This window comes from Chrysemys picta, chromosome 25 (assembly GCF_011386835.1).
Source record: "Chrysemys picta bellii isolate R12L10 chromosome 25, ASM1138683v2, whole genome shotgun sequence".
NCBI lineage: Eukaryota > Metazoa > Chordata > Testudines > Emydidae > Chrysemys > Chrysemys picta.
In genome coordinates, this window is record NC_088815.1 from 7,303,725 (window position 1) to 7,319,658 (window position 15,934).

The 15,934-nt window shown below is 59.5% G+C and overlaps 1 protein-coding gene across 2 annotated transcripts in view; it reads left to right on the top strand.

Moving 5' to 3' along the window:
- The window catches only part of ADAMTS10 (ADAM metallopeptidase with thrombospondin type 1 motif 10), a 137,455-nt gene that overhangs the window by 118,481 nt on the left and 3,040 nt on the right, over positions 1-15,934 (top strand). For both annotated transcript variants that reach the window (XM_005281234.5, XM_065578598.1), the window contains 8 exons: positions 3,011-3,144; positions 4,672-4,795; positions 5,228-5,308; positions 8,028-8,191; positions 8,651-8,777; positions 9,858-9,987; positions 11,152-11,356; positions 14,452-14,628. In XM_005281234.5, coding sequence (XP_005281291.2) covers positions 3,011-3,144; positions 4,672-4,795; positions 5,228-5,308; positions 8,028-8,191; positions 8,651-8,777; positions 9,858-9,987; positions 11,152-11,356; positions 14,452-14,628 — 1,142 coding nt within the window. The remainder of the gene's footprint in view (positions 1-3,010; positions 3,145-4,671; positions 4,796-5,227; positions 5,309-8,027; positions 8,192-8,650; positions 8,778-9,857; positions 9,988-11,151; positions 11,357-14,451; positions 14,629-15,934) is intronic.

Consider the following 15,934-nt stretch of genomic DNA (forward strand, 5'->3'; position numbering starts at 1 on the left):
AGGAGAATGAGGTTCCGGTGGAGGAGCGGCTGCAAGGGTTGGGGTGGTTTTGAAGAGTAAGACAAACAAGGGTATAAAATAAATTCAGTAAAGGCCAGTCAAAGGTGCTCCTGTGGCCTTGTCCGGCCTGGGCAGCCACTGAGCCCTTGAATTAGCCCAAATCACTAGTCCCTGTCCTCGTGGGAAGCCACCACCTGCTGGCACTAAACTATGGCGAGTAACAGGATGCAGACTTGTCTTGTACACTGATGACTCTCAGGAAAGGAGCTCTCGGACACAGGAGCTTTGGGATGCTGCGGCCAAGAGAACTAAACTAGCAGCAGAGGTCCAGCTGTCTCAAGGGCGGGACGTTGAACCTCTGACCTTCAAGTGACAAGTTCAAATCCACCCATGGGGCGTAGCCACCTAAAGGCCTTGCCCACTGATGGCTGCTTGGTGGCCTCCATGAAATGAGTTGGTGACCTCAGTGGAGTGCCCAGTGGATGGGAGTCGGTGTGACAGTCTATCACCATGCCTGGTGAGTTCAGGCAGGAAGCTGAGGATTCAATGGGCCGTGGAATCTCTCTCCTTGGGGAGGAGAGATAGCTCAGTGGTTTGAGTATTAGCCTGCTAAACACAGAGCTGTGAGTTCAATCCTTGAGGAGGGCCACTTAGGGATCTGGGCAAAATCAGTGCTTGGTCCTGCTACTGAAGGCAGGGGGCTGGACTTGATGACCTTTCAGGGTCCCTTCCAGTTCTATGAGATAGGTATATTCTCAATATATTATTAAACCTTTCAAAATGATCCCCCAAGCCAGTGTTGAGATACATTGTGGTGAGCATGAAGGAGAAGCATGTATGGCTCCTGGCCTGCGATTTGACTGTAGCACTGTCAGTCCAGCATCTTTCAACATCCTTCAAGGATAGAGGGGAGGTCAAAGCAAAAGAGTTTTGGTAGGTGATAATCCTTGGCTCTCAGAGAGTCAGGGATAACGCAACCCCCTTCACCAAGTGCCTAGCCCCGTCGTCATTCTCAGCTGCTTTGCCCAGAGCTCACTGAACTCCCCTCTAACGTCCCCCCCATCTGACTTCCCTCTTCCTTCCCCCTCCATCTGCTTTCACTGAACTTGCAGGCTCCCAGACGCAGCTGGGCCGCCTCTTCCCTCCATCTGCCCCTTTGATGTGCAATAACGACTTGCAGATTTCAGTTGCTGAGGTTCTCACTAAGCTAGGTGATTCAGAGCTCCAGCAAATGGCTCATGAACATCGCTGGTACCACGAGGAAGAAATCATAATGCACCATAGTCGGTAGGAGACAGGGTACAACCTTCCAGTCACCGGCAGATGGTCAGCCGATCCTTGAAGGTTGAGATCTTGTCAAATGACACACGATACAGTGTCTGCGTCAGGCCCAGTCCTGCTCCCTTTGCTGGCCCATAGGAGTTTTGCCAGTGATTTCCATGAGAACTAGGTTGGGCTCAGAAATATTGATGGTTCACCATGGGGATGAATGTCACCATCTTGTTCTTCTTAACTACCCCACCTTCCCTACCCCCTGCCCTACAGACGAGGCCTGCTCCAGGAACTTCGCACTGATGGCTGTCTGGGCTCACGCCCCAGGGGAAGTTAAAGACCTCCACCCTGGGGCCTGAAGGGAGCGAGTTAGGAAGGGAACCCCTCCCCGCAGTGTGGGATTTGCTTCCCCTGGGATTCCCTCTCTCCTCCCTTCTAAGCAGCACATTCGAGCTGCTTTTCCCCCCATTACGAATGGCCCAATATCCTTGCCCTGCCCTGCCCTGCCCTTCGGAGCCCTTCTGCACCTGTAGCTGAAGAGGATGGAACTGGGTGGTGGTCTCATGACTGTGCAGCCTCCTTACCAAGGCGGGGAGCGGGGCAGGGGGGCAGCGTTCGAGAACTAAAATGGTGAGCATCACCCCTGCTCTGCCTTTGACCTCCCCCTCCATCTCCCCTCCATCTTCTCCCCCGGCTCCATGGCTCCCATCCTGTGAAGGTTTCGGGCCCGCCTACCCTAGGGAGGCTACCCCTGGCAGGCAGGTGTCACGGGGTGTGAATTCAGCCCTCCAGCTCACCTCTGGCCTGTGCTGGCCAGAGGCGGAGCTAACCCAGCTCCGGGGTGGGTCTGTGCTGGGCTGCCTGCGGGTGGCGTGGGCAGGAGGTCAGGATTTTACTCCCCCGCCAAGCTCTCTTGAACCCGGACCTCTCCCTCCGTCCGCACCTTTCTCTGGCGCTTGACCTACAGTGGGGCGGGGGGGGAGGGGGTAGCTCCTCTGAGCCTCGAGGTGTACATCAGACCCACCTGTGAGTAGGCAGGTTGGTCCAGTGGCCGGGGGTTTAGCCGGGGGCTGTGCGGTACGAGCCCGGAGGAAGAAGAGCCTGTCAGGCCGGAGTGGCTGCTCCCAGAAGGCGTGCTGGAGACGGCGCCCTCGGGGGGGCTGTCTCTGCCCCAAAGCCCCACAGGGTAGTTAGTGAGCAGGCCTGATGCTGCTCTGAACCTGCTGCCTGGCAGTGGGGCCTCCTGACCCCTCGGAGCAGCCTAGACCAGGCACAGAGTGGAGGGCGTGAGGCTGGGGGGAAGCTCCATCACTAGGGCCCTACCAAATTCACAACCATGAAAAACGCGTCCCGGACCGTGGAAATCTGGTCCATGGGGTGCTTTTACCCTATACTCTACAGATTTCACGGGGGAGACCAGCGCTTCTCAAACTGGGGGTCCTGACCCAAAAGGGAGTTGCAGGGGATCACAAGGTTATTTTAGGGGGGTTGCGGTATTGCCACCCTTACTTCTGTGCTGCCTTCAGAGCTGGGCGGCCGGAGAGCAGCGGTTGTTTGCTGGGCGCCCAGCTCTGAAGGTGGTGCCCAGAAAGGGCGGGGCCATCCTATGCCAGCCTTACTTCTGCGCTGCTGCTGCCGGCGGCTCTGCCGTGAATGTGGTAGGGCCCTCGCCATCGCTCCTCTGGCTGTCGCTGCGCTGGAGCAGGTGGAACCGGAACCGCCTCCTTTTCTCTTGCAGGGGGCGTGAAATCCTGTTCTCTCAACTGCCTGGCCGAGGGCTTCAACTTCTACACGGAGCGGGCAGCGGCCGTGGTGGACGGGACGCCCTGCCGGCAGGACTCCAATGACATCTGTGTCAACGGGGAGTGCAAGGTAAGTGCCAAGGTCGGGGGGTGCTGGGGAGGGAGCTGGGATGAGGCGAGGGCTCCCCTGCCGGCACTCAGACCCTCTCCTGCGCTCTGCAGGCCCCTCTCGTGTGCCTTGGCTGTCGGTGGGGAGAGCAGAGCAGAGCCAGCTACTCTCCCACTTGCCCGGGGGCTCATGGACGCAGCATGAGGCCCAGGCCCCAGCTCTGCTGCTGACTCTTTGTGACCTGGAGCAGGTCAGCCCACCTCTCGTGCCTCGGTTTCCCCATCTGCGGAGTGCGGGCAATAGCCCCGACGTCCCCTGCCCGGGAGGGCGCTGTGAGTGCTTAGCATTACCGTGGGACAGGCTCAGGGCCTGAGGCTTCCCCCACACCAGTGGGTGGCCGTGAAGGTAGCGCCGCACGCTGCCCTGAGGAGACGAGCAAAGCCCTCAAGAGCTCTGGGGAAGGTCTGAAGGACCTGAAGGGGCCTGAGAGTCCCTCCGGGATCTGAGGGGGCATTGCTACGTGAGCAGGAGTCTCTGGGAAGTTGGAGGTAGGCCCAGCCTGTCCCTTCCAGCTGCTGGGGCCTGTGCTGTGAAGGACCCCTGGGGCCTGTGCTGTGAAGGACCCCAGAGCACGGTGGAAGCCTGGCAGGAAGCAGCCGGTCACACAGGGGCTGCTGATTACAAGCACATGGCGTCTCCTCCTTCCACCCTTTGAAAACGTCACCTTCTCCCTCTTCCTCATCCTCCCTCGGGGCAGCTGCACGTTCCGCCTCCAGCCGATGAGCGTTCAGCATCGGGGCCCGGAGACGCGCTGGCCTGACCCTGCGCCCACAGTGGGAGGTCCAGGCCCCAGCAAGGGCGAAGGGCCCAGCCTGGCCGGAGGCAGGGAGGAGCATGGAGCCTCCTCTCGTGAGCCAAGCCCTCCAGATAGCCAGGCCAGCGCTGGCACGTGGCAGGGGCTCCTCCACCTGAGCCTTGGCGTCACCCCATCGCTCGCCTGGGGCCGGCATTAGCCGTTGCAGGACCATAGAGATCTGGGGCATTTGCTTCAGGGGGTGAATCCAGCCAGCCGTGGAGGGCCAGCACGAAACCTGTGGCAGGGCTGGGCAAGGGAAAAGGGGGCACCCCTCGTACCCAAATGGCCTGGAGAGGGAGATCCCGAAGCTCCATGTGGCAGGAGCCTTCTCGCAGGTATGGGGGGAATCCCGCCCCCCCAGGAGGGAGGGTGAATTCCATCACGGCATCCCCCACACACACGCTCAGCCCTTCCCCCTGGGCGCTCAGGGCATGGATGGGGAGAGGCAGATTTCGCCCTCGGGCCCCATGCTCACACCCCTTTCTCTTGCCATCCCCCAGGGGTGGCAGAAAGACAGGGGAGCCATGCTGAGCCCCCACGGCTGTGAGGGGTAGGGGGCAGGAGTAAAATGGAGGCAAAGGGGAAGTCTGAACCCTCCCGCACCTGATACCAGAATGGCCGTCGGGAGGGCCGGTCAGTTGGAGGCCAGCGCCCCCTGCAGGCAGATAATCCCCCGGGCTCTTTCCTTCCAGCACGTGGGTTGCGACCGCGTCCTCGGCTCGGACTTGAAGGAGGACAAGTGCCGCGTGTGTGGGGGAGACGGGAGTACCTGCGAGACCATCGAAGGCATTTTCAACCAGTCCCTGCCCGAGGGGGGTAAGGAGCGTCCGGCCCAGCTGGGACACGGCTTGATTTACCTGCCGCTCGTTTTCTTCTGGTTCAGTGCCTTTATCTCAGGAGATGGGGGGGTCGGATACACCCATGGGTTCCCTGGGGTGGGGTGGCGGGGGTCGGATACACCTGTGGGCTCCCCAGGGTGGGGGATGTCGGGTACACCCATGGACTCCCCGAGGTGGGGGTTGGATATGCCCGTGGGCTCCCTGCACTGGGGGTTGGATATGCCTCTGGGCTATGCTGGGGTCCTCAACTTGATTTCCCTTGGTGGGGTTCAGGATTCCTCCCCCACCCCACCCAAGTTGCGCTGGGCTCAGGTGGTCTCCCCCACCCCCAGGCTGCCCCCTGCAGTCTCTCTGATCCCAGCATGGCCAGGTTTCCCTGCTAACCCCACGCCCTGGGCTTGTCTTCCAGGTTACAAGGAGGTGATCTGGATCCCCAAGGGCTCAGTGCACATTGATATCCGGGAGCTGAATCTCTCTCTCAACTACCTGGGTGAGAAGACAGCAGGGTCTGCAGCCCAGGGGTGACGCTGGGGGACAGGGAGAGTCACGATGGAGCACCAGTGAAATCCCAGTTACATGCCCGTTCAGTGCCAAGGCGCCCCTCTCTGTGGGTGCTCTGTGGGCAAGACCTGTCTGGCAGATCTCCCTGGGGAGGGGGGGTACTGGGAGGGTTCCAGGTGCCAGCCTGAGGGGCAGTAGGGGGAAGTATTCTCGACACTCGGTAGCTAACCACTGAGAAAAGCTTTTCCCCCTCCCCAGGGGTGGCAGCGGCTGGCAAAGGCGCGGTGCCTGCCGAGGTTGGCAGGGCGCGATGGGGGAGCTGTTTCAGGGCCGGTGGGGTGTTTGTGTGTGGCGTAGACGCCCCCCTGTCTCGCCGCAGCTCCGCCTCCGTTCAGCAACATAACCCGACACCAACCCCACGCCCCGGCGCTGGCCCCGGCTCCTTGGCACTTCCCTCGGAGCCGGCGTGTTCGGCTGGGGGTTCAAAACCAGCCGCCTCGCTCGGCTTTCCAGCCAGACTCTGCCTCGTTGCTTGTCTCAAGCGATCAGCAGCCATTACCGCAAGGGGAGAGGAAGGGAGGGGAATGTAAACCTCACCTCACCTGGCAGGTCACCTTGAGCCACAGCAGATGTCAGAGCCTGCACGGAGGTCCCATGGGAGGGGGCTCCCTTAAGCTGGGGTTTCCCTGCAGTTCTGGGGGAGCAGCATTCGCTAACAGGGCCTGCGCTGGTGCCAGACCGGGGAAGGGACCCCTCGGGCCGGCTCCCTGGTGCTGGTTCAGGGCCTGCCCTGGTGTCGGACAGAGCGGGGCTCCCCTAGTCTTTCCAGTCCATCAGAAACGATTGGCTGGTGCATCCACGTCACCGGGAATGATCCTGGCTAAGGGGCAGGCTGGGAATTTACGTCCTCCTCTAATGGGGCTTGCCTGGCTGGGACACTTGTGAGCCCATCACACCTGTGGAAAGGCACGACCCAAACCTGCCTCTGTCCCCGGAGTAACAGCCGGCATCTCTCCCTGCGGCCAGTCCCCTGCAGGGCCTGCCTGTCCGGGCTGTGCGCGTGAGATTTCCAGCCTGGAGGGGAACGAGTGTCCCCTGCGTTTCTCACCAATGCGGGACCATCCAGCCTGCCCCAAAGCATCGTGGGAAAGAGCACGTTAACAACAACAAGTGTGCAACCGTGAAAAACTTAACTGCGGGCCTTAGTGTAACACACGGGCTTTGTGTGTGTGTGTGTGTGTGTGTGTGTGTGAGAGAGAGAGATCGTGTCTCCCTCTAGTGACCGTCCTCTGCGACTACAACAGCCAGCTGCTCACTCGCCATTCCTTTAGCACAGGCTCTAGAACAGGGGCGGGCAAACTTTTTTTGGCCTGAGGGCCGCATCGGGTTTCGGAAATTGTATGGAGGTCTGGTTAGGGGAGGCTGTGCCTCCCCAAACAGCCAGGCATGGCCCGGCCCCTGCCCCCTATCTCCCCCCTCCCCCCTGCTTCTCGCCCTCTGATGCCCCCCCCCAGGGACTCCTGCCCCATCCACACACACCCAGCTCCCTGTCCCCTGACTGCCCCCAGAACCCCTACCCCTGGCTGCCCCCCGCCACCCCATCCAACCCCCCCTCTCCTTCCTGACTGCTCCCCTGGGACCCCTGCCCCCATTCAACCCCGCTGTTCCCCGCCCTCTGACTGCCCCGCCCCCTATCCACACCCCCGACCACAACCCCAAACTCCCCTGCCCTCTATCCAACCCCCCCTGCTCCCTGCCCCCTTACCGCGCAGCCTGGAGCACCGGTGCCTGGCGGTACTACAGCCGCGCCGCCCAGCTGGAGCCGGGCCATGCTGCCGCCACCATGCAGCACAGAGACTGGGTCAGGCCGGGCTCTGCAGCTCGCTGCCCCAGGAGCTCACAGCCCCACTGCCCAGAGCATTGTGCCAGCAGTGGGGCGCGCTGAGGCTGCGGGGGAGGGGCCGGGGGTGAGCCTCCCGGGCCAGGAGCTCAGGGGCCGGGCAGGAGGGTCCCGCCAGCCAAATGTGGCCCACGGGCCGTAGTTTGCCCACCTCTGCTCTAGAAGTTGCATTTCGGGCCTGGAAGATCTCGAGTGTGGTCCCAGCAGTGCTGGGGTCTCTGTGTATAGCCTGTGGCCACCGTTCGTTACACTACCGGCGTATGAACTGGCATGTGCTAAGCTGTTGCCCTGGTTACCATCCCTAGTGCCACCAGGATGGCTGGTAAGCCCTGTCCCACTATGGCATCTTTAGTGTGGTCCAATGGCTCAGGCATAGACTGTGAATTCAGAGACTGGGGGGGGCTGTTCCCAGCTCTGCCCCTGGCCTTGACCAAGTCACTTAATTTGCATGCACCTCAGTTTCTCAATCTGTAAAATGGGGACAATGGTACTTCCCCGCCTTGTGACAGTGGTTGAAGAGCACTGGATGGCAGGCTAAGCAGTGTTATGGTGTCGCGGGGGGGGGGGGGGAGAGGAGGAAATCGCAGTGCCCAGATACTAGGGTGAGGGGTGTATTAGAAGCCATGCCCCATGATTCCCATGGCAGAGCTGCTCAGGGGGCCGGGGGCCTATGTACAGAGTTGCTTTCAAAGAGAATCGATAGCCTCCGAGCTTTGCCCGTTAACTCGGTGGGGGGAAGCAGTGCACGCTGGGAAATAGCCGGCAGTCCCCTCCACACTGAGGACCCTCTCCTTGCCTGTCCTTCCAGCGCTGAAAGGGGAGAACGATGAGTATTTCATCAATGGGAAGCTCTCCATCGACCCGCCCAGGCGCTTTGACGTCGCCGGGACGACGTTCCATTACAGGAGATCTCAGGACGACCCCGAATCGCTGGAGGCCTTAGGACCTACCAATGCCACTCTCATTGTCATGGTTGGTAACGGCCCTTTCTGTCCCCCTGGCCTGCCTGCCTGGCCACGGCTAACCCACCCCAATCGATTATCCCCCCTTCCAGACACACGCACCAGAGTTAGCGCTAATCAGGGGTACAGGGACACCATAGGGGCCAAATTCTTCTCAGATCCCTGCTCCGGAGCGGAGGGTCCATTACACCACAGAGCCAGGCTTTGGAAAGAAATTGGGCTTTGGCTGGCCTGGCTCTGTGGTCCCTCCTGATCACTGCTCTTCACGCCTCCGGGCTGCCCTGCTGTGGCGGGCCGGAGTCGACTCCCAGTGGTTTCAGAGCTGGGAAGGCAAGGGAAGCCCAGCGGGCCTTGGAGAGCTTGGAGAGCCTGGTGGAGGTCCTGGGACACACCACGAGACGGGCCCATGGTCACGCTCGGCTCTGATGGCACGTCGGCCCCAATGCACTGACAGCCCCTTTCTCCACAGGTTCTCGTGCGGGCAGAGCTGCAGGGAATTCAGTACAAGTTCAACGCGCCCATCACCCGAGGCTCCTTGACCCAGTACTCCTGGCACTACACCCCATGGACCAAATGCTCAGCTCTCTGTGCCGGGGGTGAGAGGTTTGACTGTACTTTGGCTGGGGTAGCGGTGTAGTGTCGGCAACTCCCTTGACTTCCAGGCACAAGACGCCACGCACAGGGACTTGCTTTGGGAGCCATAAAAAGAAGAACAGGAGTACTTGTGGCACCTTAGAGACTAACAAAGATGCCACAAGTACTCCTGTTCTTCTTTTTGCGGATACAGACTAACACGGCTGTTACTCTGAAACCTGTCATTTTGGGAGCCATGTTGGTCTAATGGGGCTCTCAGACTAGGACCTCACACTCAACCGCTTGCAACTCAGTGTCAGTCAACAAGGCTGCCTAGACAACAGGTCTTGTCACCTATCCTGGACGTTGTTCTTTGGCTGGACCCCAAGAGTGGCTGATAAAGGTCACTGGGTTGAAATGATACACTTGAAATTCAATGGCGTGTGTTAGGCAGGAGGTTGGCCTAATGGTCCGCCTCAGACAGATGCTTCCCAGAATCCTTTGGGCTCGTTCCGGTGGGAGCTGAAGCCGTGGTTTCTGTGGGGTGTCTGCAGAACCTGGCTGCGAGAGGCTGAGCAAATATTTAGAAGAAGACGGAGGCAGTTTCAAAACCAAGGCTGAACGATCTTTCAGCTTTGATGTTAGGGGCCTTGGTTTTGCATGGGGCAGGAGTCCTCAGCAAGGGGAGTGCAGGACAGCCCCCCCTTCCCCTCCCCCTCGCCGTCTCACTGCTTTCCCCTAATCCTGCTCAAAAAAAGAGATACAAAACTTTCAAAACCGGTTTATTTTTCTGGGTGCAGGAACCCCTTGATCAAATGCCCTCACATTTTCTCTACAAACTTTGCCCTGGGCCCTGACCTGACCTACCAGTTTTCAGCCCACCCTGTCTGGTGTTGTAGATTGTAGAGATGATGGAAAACTTGACTTTAAACAGAAACTTAGGGGCATCCTTGTCTAGTGATTGTGCCCTCCTGTAGCCCCAGAGTGAGCAGCTGGGTGGTGCATCGCGCCTGCTGACTAGCCAGCAGGGGGCGTGCTGAACGGTTCTAAACTCTGGACCCAGGGTCGAGCTATTTCTCTCTTCCCTTCCCCTTACCCCGCAGGCAGCCAAGTCCAGTCCGTCATATGCAGGAAACAGGCCGACAGCTCCACAGTCTTCAACCATTTCTGTAGCCCTGAAACCAAATTACCTGAGAAGCAGAGGCCATGCAACACTGAGCCATGTCCGCCCACGTGAGTGCGGTCACCGGGCTGGGAAGGGTGTCTGCTGCTGGAGATCACAGGGCGTGGGGCGGCTGGGCTGGGGAACGACCGGTGGGGTTCTCAGATGGAGAAGCAGGGCTGGATCGAGGTGGAGAATGGATCTGGTGCCTGCTGTCTCCCTGAATCAGCAAAGCAGGTTCCCCCGTCTTTTTTCTTCCCCTGACTCAGTTCCCCGTCTTTCTTCCCTCTGGGAGAAAGGCTGATCCGTTCCAGACATGGCCAGAGGCTCCTGGGTGGAGTCACATCCAACCTCTGGGGGTGATGATCATACTCAGCAAGGCACTAAAGTCTGTGTGGCGCCACTGGGCTCCCCAGAGGAAAGGCAAGGGTGTGGTATTATGTTATCTTTCCGCTTTGTCACTAATAATAAGATCCAACGCTTTTCACCTCAAAGTGCTTCACAAAGGAGGACAATAGCACTGTTCCCATTTTACAGAGGCGGAAACTGAGGCACAGAGCGGCCGTGACTTGCCCAAGATCAGTGGCAGAGCCAGGACTAGAACCCCCGTCCCTGTCCGGGGCCCTTAGCCACTAGACTAGTGCAGGGGATGGGCTCACAGAGTGTGTGGTTCATCTGTAAAGCGGCATTTCTCCAGAGTCATTGTGCCTGCTCTTCCCACTCACCCCCCCCCCCGGGGCCCCTCTCCCCGCAATATTAGCACCATTTCTCTGTGCGTCCCCTTTAGAAACATGCGCAGACGCAGCCTCGCAAGTCGGTGTCACTGTCCCCGCTCTACGTGGGGCAATGGAGACATGCAGAGATTAAATGACCGGTGCAGAGCCAGTCCGTGCCAGGCCGGGGCGGACTCGGGGTGTGTGTACACAGCCAGTGGGAGCCAGCCTCTCACCCCAGGGGGGGCTGTGACAGCCTCAGGCTACAGGACTTGTATAAATAGCTGTGTAGCTTCAGGACCCGAGCTCCAGCCCGAGCCACAACCTCAAAGCGCTGGTTACTCAGCTGTTTTCAGAGGGCTAGCACCGTGCTAGCCAAGTCCGTCACCCCGGGCTCGGAGGCTCGCTGCACGGGCTGTGTAGATGTAGCCCAGGGCTGCGGGCTCCTAGTGCTGGGCTCCGACAACGGCTGCCCACGGTCAAGCCTCGCTCCTAGCTGCCAGCGCTTGTCTCTTTTCCCAGCTGGGTGATCGGGAACTGGTCCGAATGCAGCCGGAGCTGCAACGAAGGCGTCCGCACCCGCAGCGTCGTCTGCCGGAGGAAGGTCGCTGCCACCGAGGAGAAAATCCTGGACGATGGCTCCTGCGCCCAACCCCGGCCCAAGATGCACGAGCCCTGCAATAACCAAACGTGCCCCCCAGAATGGGCCGCTCTGGACTGGTCAGAGGTAAGGGCCCCTTGCTCTCGAAATCCACTGGGTCCTTACAGCTTGGGCCCTGCTGCGCTCCAATCATTAGGGCAGGCCAAGGCTGTCCAGGGCCTACAGTGCCACCGGGGGAGGGGTACTGCCCCATGCAGGGCACAGTCCTGCACTGACCAAGGCGATGGACTAGGTGGGACCTAATGGGGCTTTGCCACTGGGTGGGAACCTGGGTGACTTCACGGTGTCTGCCCCACGCTGAACGCTTAGGCTGCATTAGGTCCTAAGAACGTCAGAACGGCCAGACTGGGTCAGATCAATGGTCCATCTCGCCTAGTATCCTATGTTTGAAAAGTGGCCAATGCCAGGTGCCCCAGAGGGAATGAACAGAACAGGGAATCATCAAGTGATCCATCCCCTGTCGCTCATTCCCGGCCTCTGGCGGTCAGAGGCTAGGGACACACAGAGGGTGGGGTTACATCCCCGACCAGCTTGGCTAAGAGCCATTGATGGACTCACCTAGTTCTTTTTTGGACCCCATTATAATGTCGGCCTTCAAAACATTCCTGGCAACAAGTTCCACAGGTTGACTGTGCGTTGTGTGAAGAAATACTTCCTTTTGTTTGTTTTAAACCTGCTGCCCCTTCATTTCATTGGGTGACCCCTGGTTCCTGTGTTATGAGTAAGGTTTTAGTCACAGGTATTTTTGGTAAAAGTCATGGACAGGTCGCAGGCAGTAAACAAAAATTCACGGCCCGTGACCTGTCCATGACTTTTACTATATACCCCTAACTAAAATTTGGGCGGGGGCTGTGGGTGCTCTGGGGGGCGGTCCGGGGGCACCGTGGGTGCTGGGGGAGGTGGTCCAGGATCCCGCTGGTGCTGGGGGGGGGGCAGTGGCACACAGCCTGGGACCCCCACTGGTGCTGGGAGGATGAAGATTGGGGGGCTGGCAGGGGCTCCCCACCCAGTCTGCGTGTCCCTGCAGCTCGTAGGCAGCGGAGGGACCAGGGGGCTCCACGCGCTGCTCCTGCTACAATCGTCAGCTGCACAGCTCCCATTGGCTGGGAACCACAGCCAATGGGAGCTGTGGGGGCGGGGCCTGTGGGCGCAGGCAGCTCGTGGAGCCCCCTGGCCCCTCCGCCTAGAAGGCGCTGCAGGGCCATGCCAGTGGGGGCCGGGGAGCCCCTCGCCCCAAGGTAAACGCCCCCCCGCACCAGCCAACCCCCTGCCCCTAGCCCTGAGCCCCCTCCCACACACCCAACTGCTGCTGCTGCAGAAGTCACGGAGGTCACGGAAAGTCACGGAATCCATGACCTCCGTGACAGACTCGCAGCCTTAGTGATGAGAAGGAGTAAATAACACTTCCTTATTGACTTTCTCCACCCCAGGCATGATTTTATAGACCTCGATCCTATCCCCTCTTAGTCGTCCCTTTTCCAAGCTGAACAGTCCCAGTCTTATTAATCTCTCCTCATCCGGAAGCTGTTCCATCCCCTGAATCATTTTGGTTGTCCTTCTCGGGACCTTTTCCAGTTCTACGTTCTGACGTCCTCTGAGCTGGGAGGGGCAAGCCTAGGGCTTCATTAGCTGACATGTCAAGCCAGTGTTACAGCAGACTTCTGAGAGCTAAGCTAGCACGGAGGGTCAGTACGTCCCTAGCCTGTTACGACCCCAAGTGAAATGAGTTTGGAGTCTCAGCCGAAGCAGCGAGGAGGGAGAAAGCTCGCTGGCTTAGTGGCTTGTCTCAAGAAGGGAAAATCCGAAGGCACTGAGCTATCGCTTTAGAAACTCTGGTCGAAGAGCTCCCTGCCCCCTTCGAAGCAAGGTCCTGTCTGGCACCTAATTTAAAGAAGGCGTCATTTATTCATTAGTTTATTTTTGTATTACTGTAGCTCCTGGCAGCCCCAGTCACGGCCCAGGACCCCCCACAAACAATGAAAGGACGGTCCCTGCCCCAGAGAGCTTCCACTCTAAATAGACAAGCGCCACCCCTGGGGCACAGCCAGATGGGGGAGCCCAAGGAAACAGTGAGCCTGTTCTAGCCAGCGGGATGAGCGCTGGCCTCCCCACAGCAGCCGCTCAGCGGTTGTCAGGCTGCTGCCTTTGGAGAGGCCACGAAGACGCTAATGCTTGACAGTTACTGGGCCAGATGCTCAGTGGGTGTAAATCGGTGTAGCTCCATCGACTTCAGTGGCGCTGCGCCCGTCCACACCAGCCGAGGGTCTGGCTCCCTACACACAGCTCCTTTCTTCTGAAATCTCAAAGCGCTGTAGCCAGGCATCATTCCCCACATCTGACAGATGGGGAGTAGAGGCCAAGTCTCCTGATCCCACGCCTCCGCGGCTCTAACCTCTAGGCCATGTTGCTGCCGATCTCAGTGGAGGTGCTCCCGGCAGAGGAGAGACCCGGCCAAACTGGGATAACTTAGCTTGGAGAGACCTGACTGCAGTATTTAAACTAGCCCAGGGTAATTCTCAGTTTCCACTGGCTTTCTCTGGCGTTACTGGAGAGATCAGAAGGAGGGAATTAGGGGTGGCATTTCCTGCAGAGAAGCGATCAGATGCAGCAGGTGCCAAACAGAATGACGGGGCCAGATCTTGAGCTGTGGATTGTCGTCGTTGCGCAGAAGTCAGTTGGGACTACATTGCGTTCCAGCAGCTGAGGACCCCGCCTGCTCTGTGTAACGTCATGAGTGAGCCTGGGGTGCGCCCGGTAGGAAGTGTTGAGCGGGATGGGAGTGCCTTGAGCTCACAAACTCAGCTGTGCTCAGGGAAGAGATCCCACCGCCATTGTAAGTTACCTGCATGACCCATAGTTGCCTCCCCAAGTTGGGATCTTAGAATCATAGAACTGGAAGGGACCTTGAGAGGTCATCTAGTCCAGTCCCCTGCACTCCAGGCAGGACTCAGTATTATCTTGGTGACATGGTGCCTTCTTCACTTGGGCACTGGCAGGCTGAAATGCGTGGGTGTCACAGGACACGGGGCCTGTTGTTGCTCAGACCTTTACCTTGTATGCCCTTGGGTGGAGAGGGAATGGGGAGATTCTTCTCCATACCCCCTGAGATCAGTGTATCTTTTCTTCCCTGTGCACCCTAAATCTGAGCCTGCCCTTTGCAGTGCACCCCGAGTTGTGGGCCTGGTTTCCGCCACCGCCTCGTGCTTTGCAAAAGCGGCGACCACAGCACGACCCTGCCGACCTCACAGTGCCCAGAGAACACCAAGCCCCCGATCAACATGAGATGCAACCTGCGACGCTGCCCGCCCCCGCGGTGGGTGACTGGCGAATGGGGAGAGGTACTGAATGATCTCCTGCCGGAGTCCCAGGAGTTCCCGGCCCACTCGGTAGCCTTGGGGTGGGGAACCCAGGAGATTTCCCAGGTGGGACCACCAGGGGGTGCTGCACCACAGGGAATTGAATAATGCAGCATGTGTGGAAAAGCTGAAGTACCAGGCCTGCCAGGCAGACACTGACTGACCGCAGCAAACAGCCCCGCCCCAGTCCCTTTGCCCGCAGGCACCTGTTCGCCTGAGAGCAATGTCTGCCCGCCGCTATATCCATACGGCCCCCTTTGGCTCCTAGGGCACGTCTACACTGCAATAAATAACTTCCGGCTGCGGGGCTCGAAATAGCAGTGACGAGACGCAGGCGTCCAAGCTGAGACCAGCCCCCCTTGTGGGGTCCCAGAGCCCAGGCTCCAGCCCGAACCCAACATCTGCACTGCAATTAAACAGCCCCACAGCCCAAGCCAGCCGCGGCCGTGCCGTGTAGACGTGCCCTCGGAGTCCGCAGACAGACACCGGGCTGCGTGCCAGGCAGCGCTCTGCTTCCGGTGGTCATCAGCACACTGGTGGGCGTTGGCTCCTGGTCGGCTGTGCCAGTCTTGCCTAGGCCTGGCTGGAGTCCCTGCTTGGCTGGCGCACGCAGCACTCCGTGGGTTTGCTGCCTATGCCACTTGGACTCCAGCTGCTCAAGCCTTGTCTCTTGCCCAGTCACTGGGGTCCCTGTGCTGACTAGCCGGCTGGGCAAATGAAACGCCTCCCTGTGCAAGCTCGGAGCCGCTCCTTTGCCACCTTTGGGGCTCCCTCTCCCTGCCCCCCCTTCCCCGGGGTAGGTGGAGCGTTCAGGCTGGCTCGTGTCCCAGCCACCAGGCCCCCTCCTGGAGTCAGTTGGGCACTTTCTTCCCACTCAGCCATGAAGTTTTAGCACCTGCTTCTTCCCTGCAACGGGGAGAAGTGGGACGAGGAGCCCCCAAGCCGTGGCCAGGTGGGATCCGGGCAGATAAAGGGGAGAATGCCCTTCGGTCTGCTCCTCTTCCCTTCCCAAAGGGGACCCTTATTTACCTGGGCACGGCTGGTGTCGTCCCCCCCCCCCCTTAGCATCCCAGCCCCTTCCCCGAGAGCCCAGGAGTCCAGCCTTCGAAGCCCTCTGCTATCAACCAGTAAGGGATGTCCAGCCAGGGAACTCGGCTGATGGAGCTTCCCTCCACTCAGGCACAGGCAGGCCGTCTCTGCCTCCGCGGCCTAGGCAGTGCCCCAGTTACTGATGCGGGGTGGGCGGCTGGATTAGCAAACGTACCGAGAACTGGGCTCTGTAGTGCAG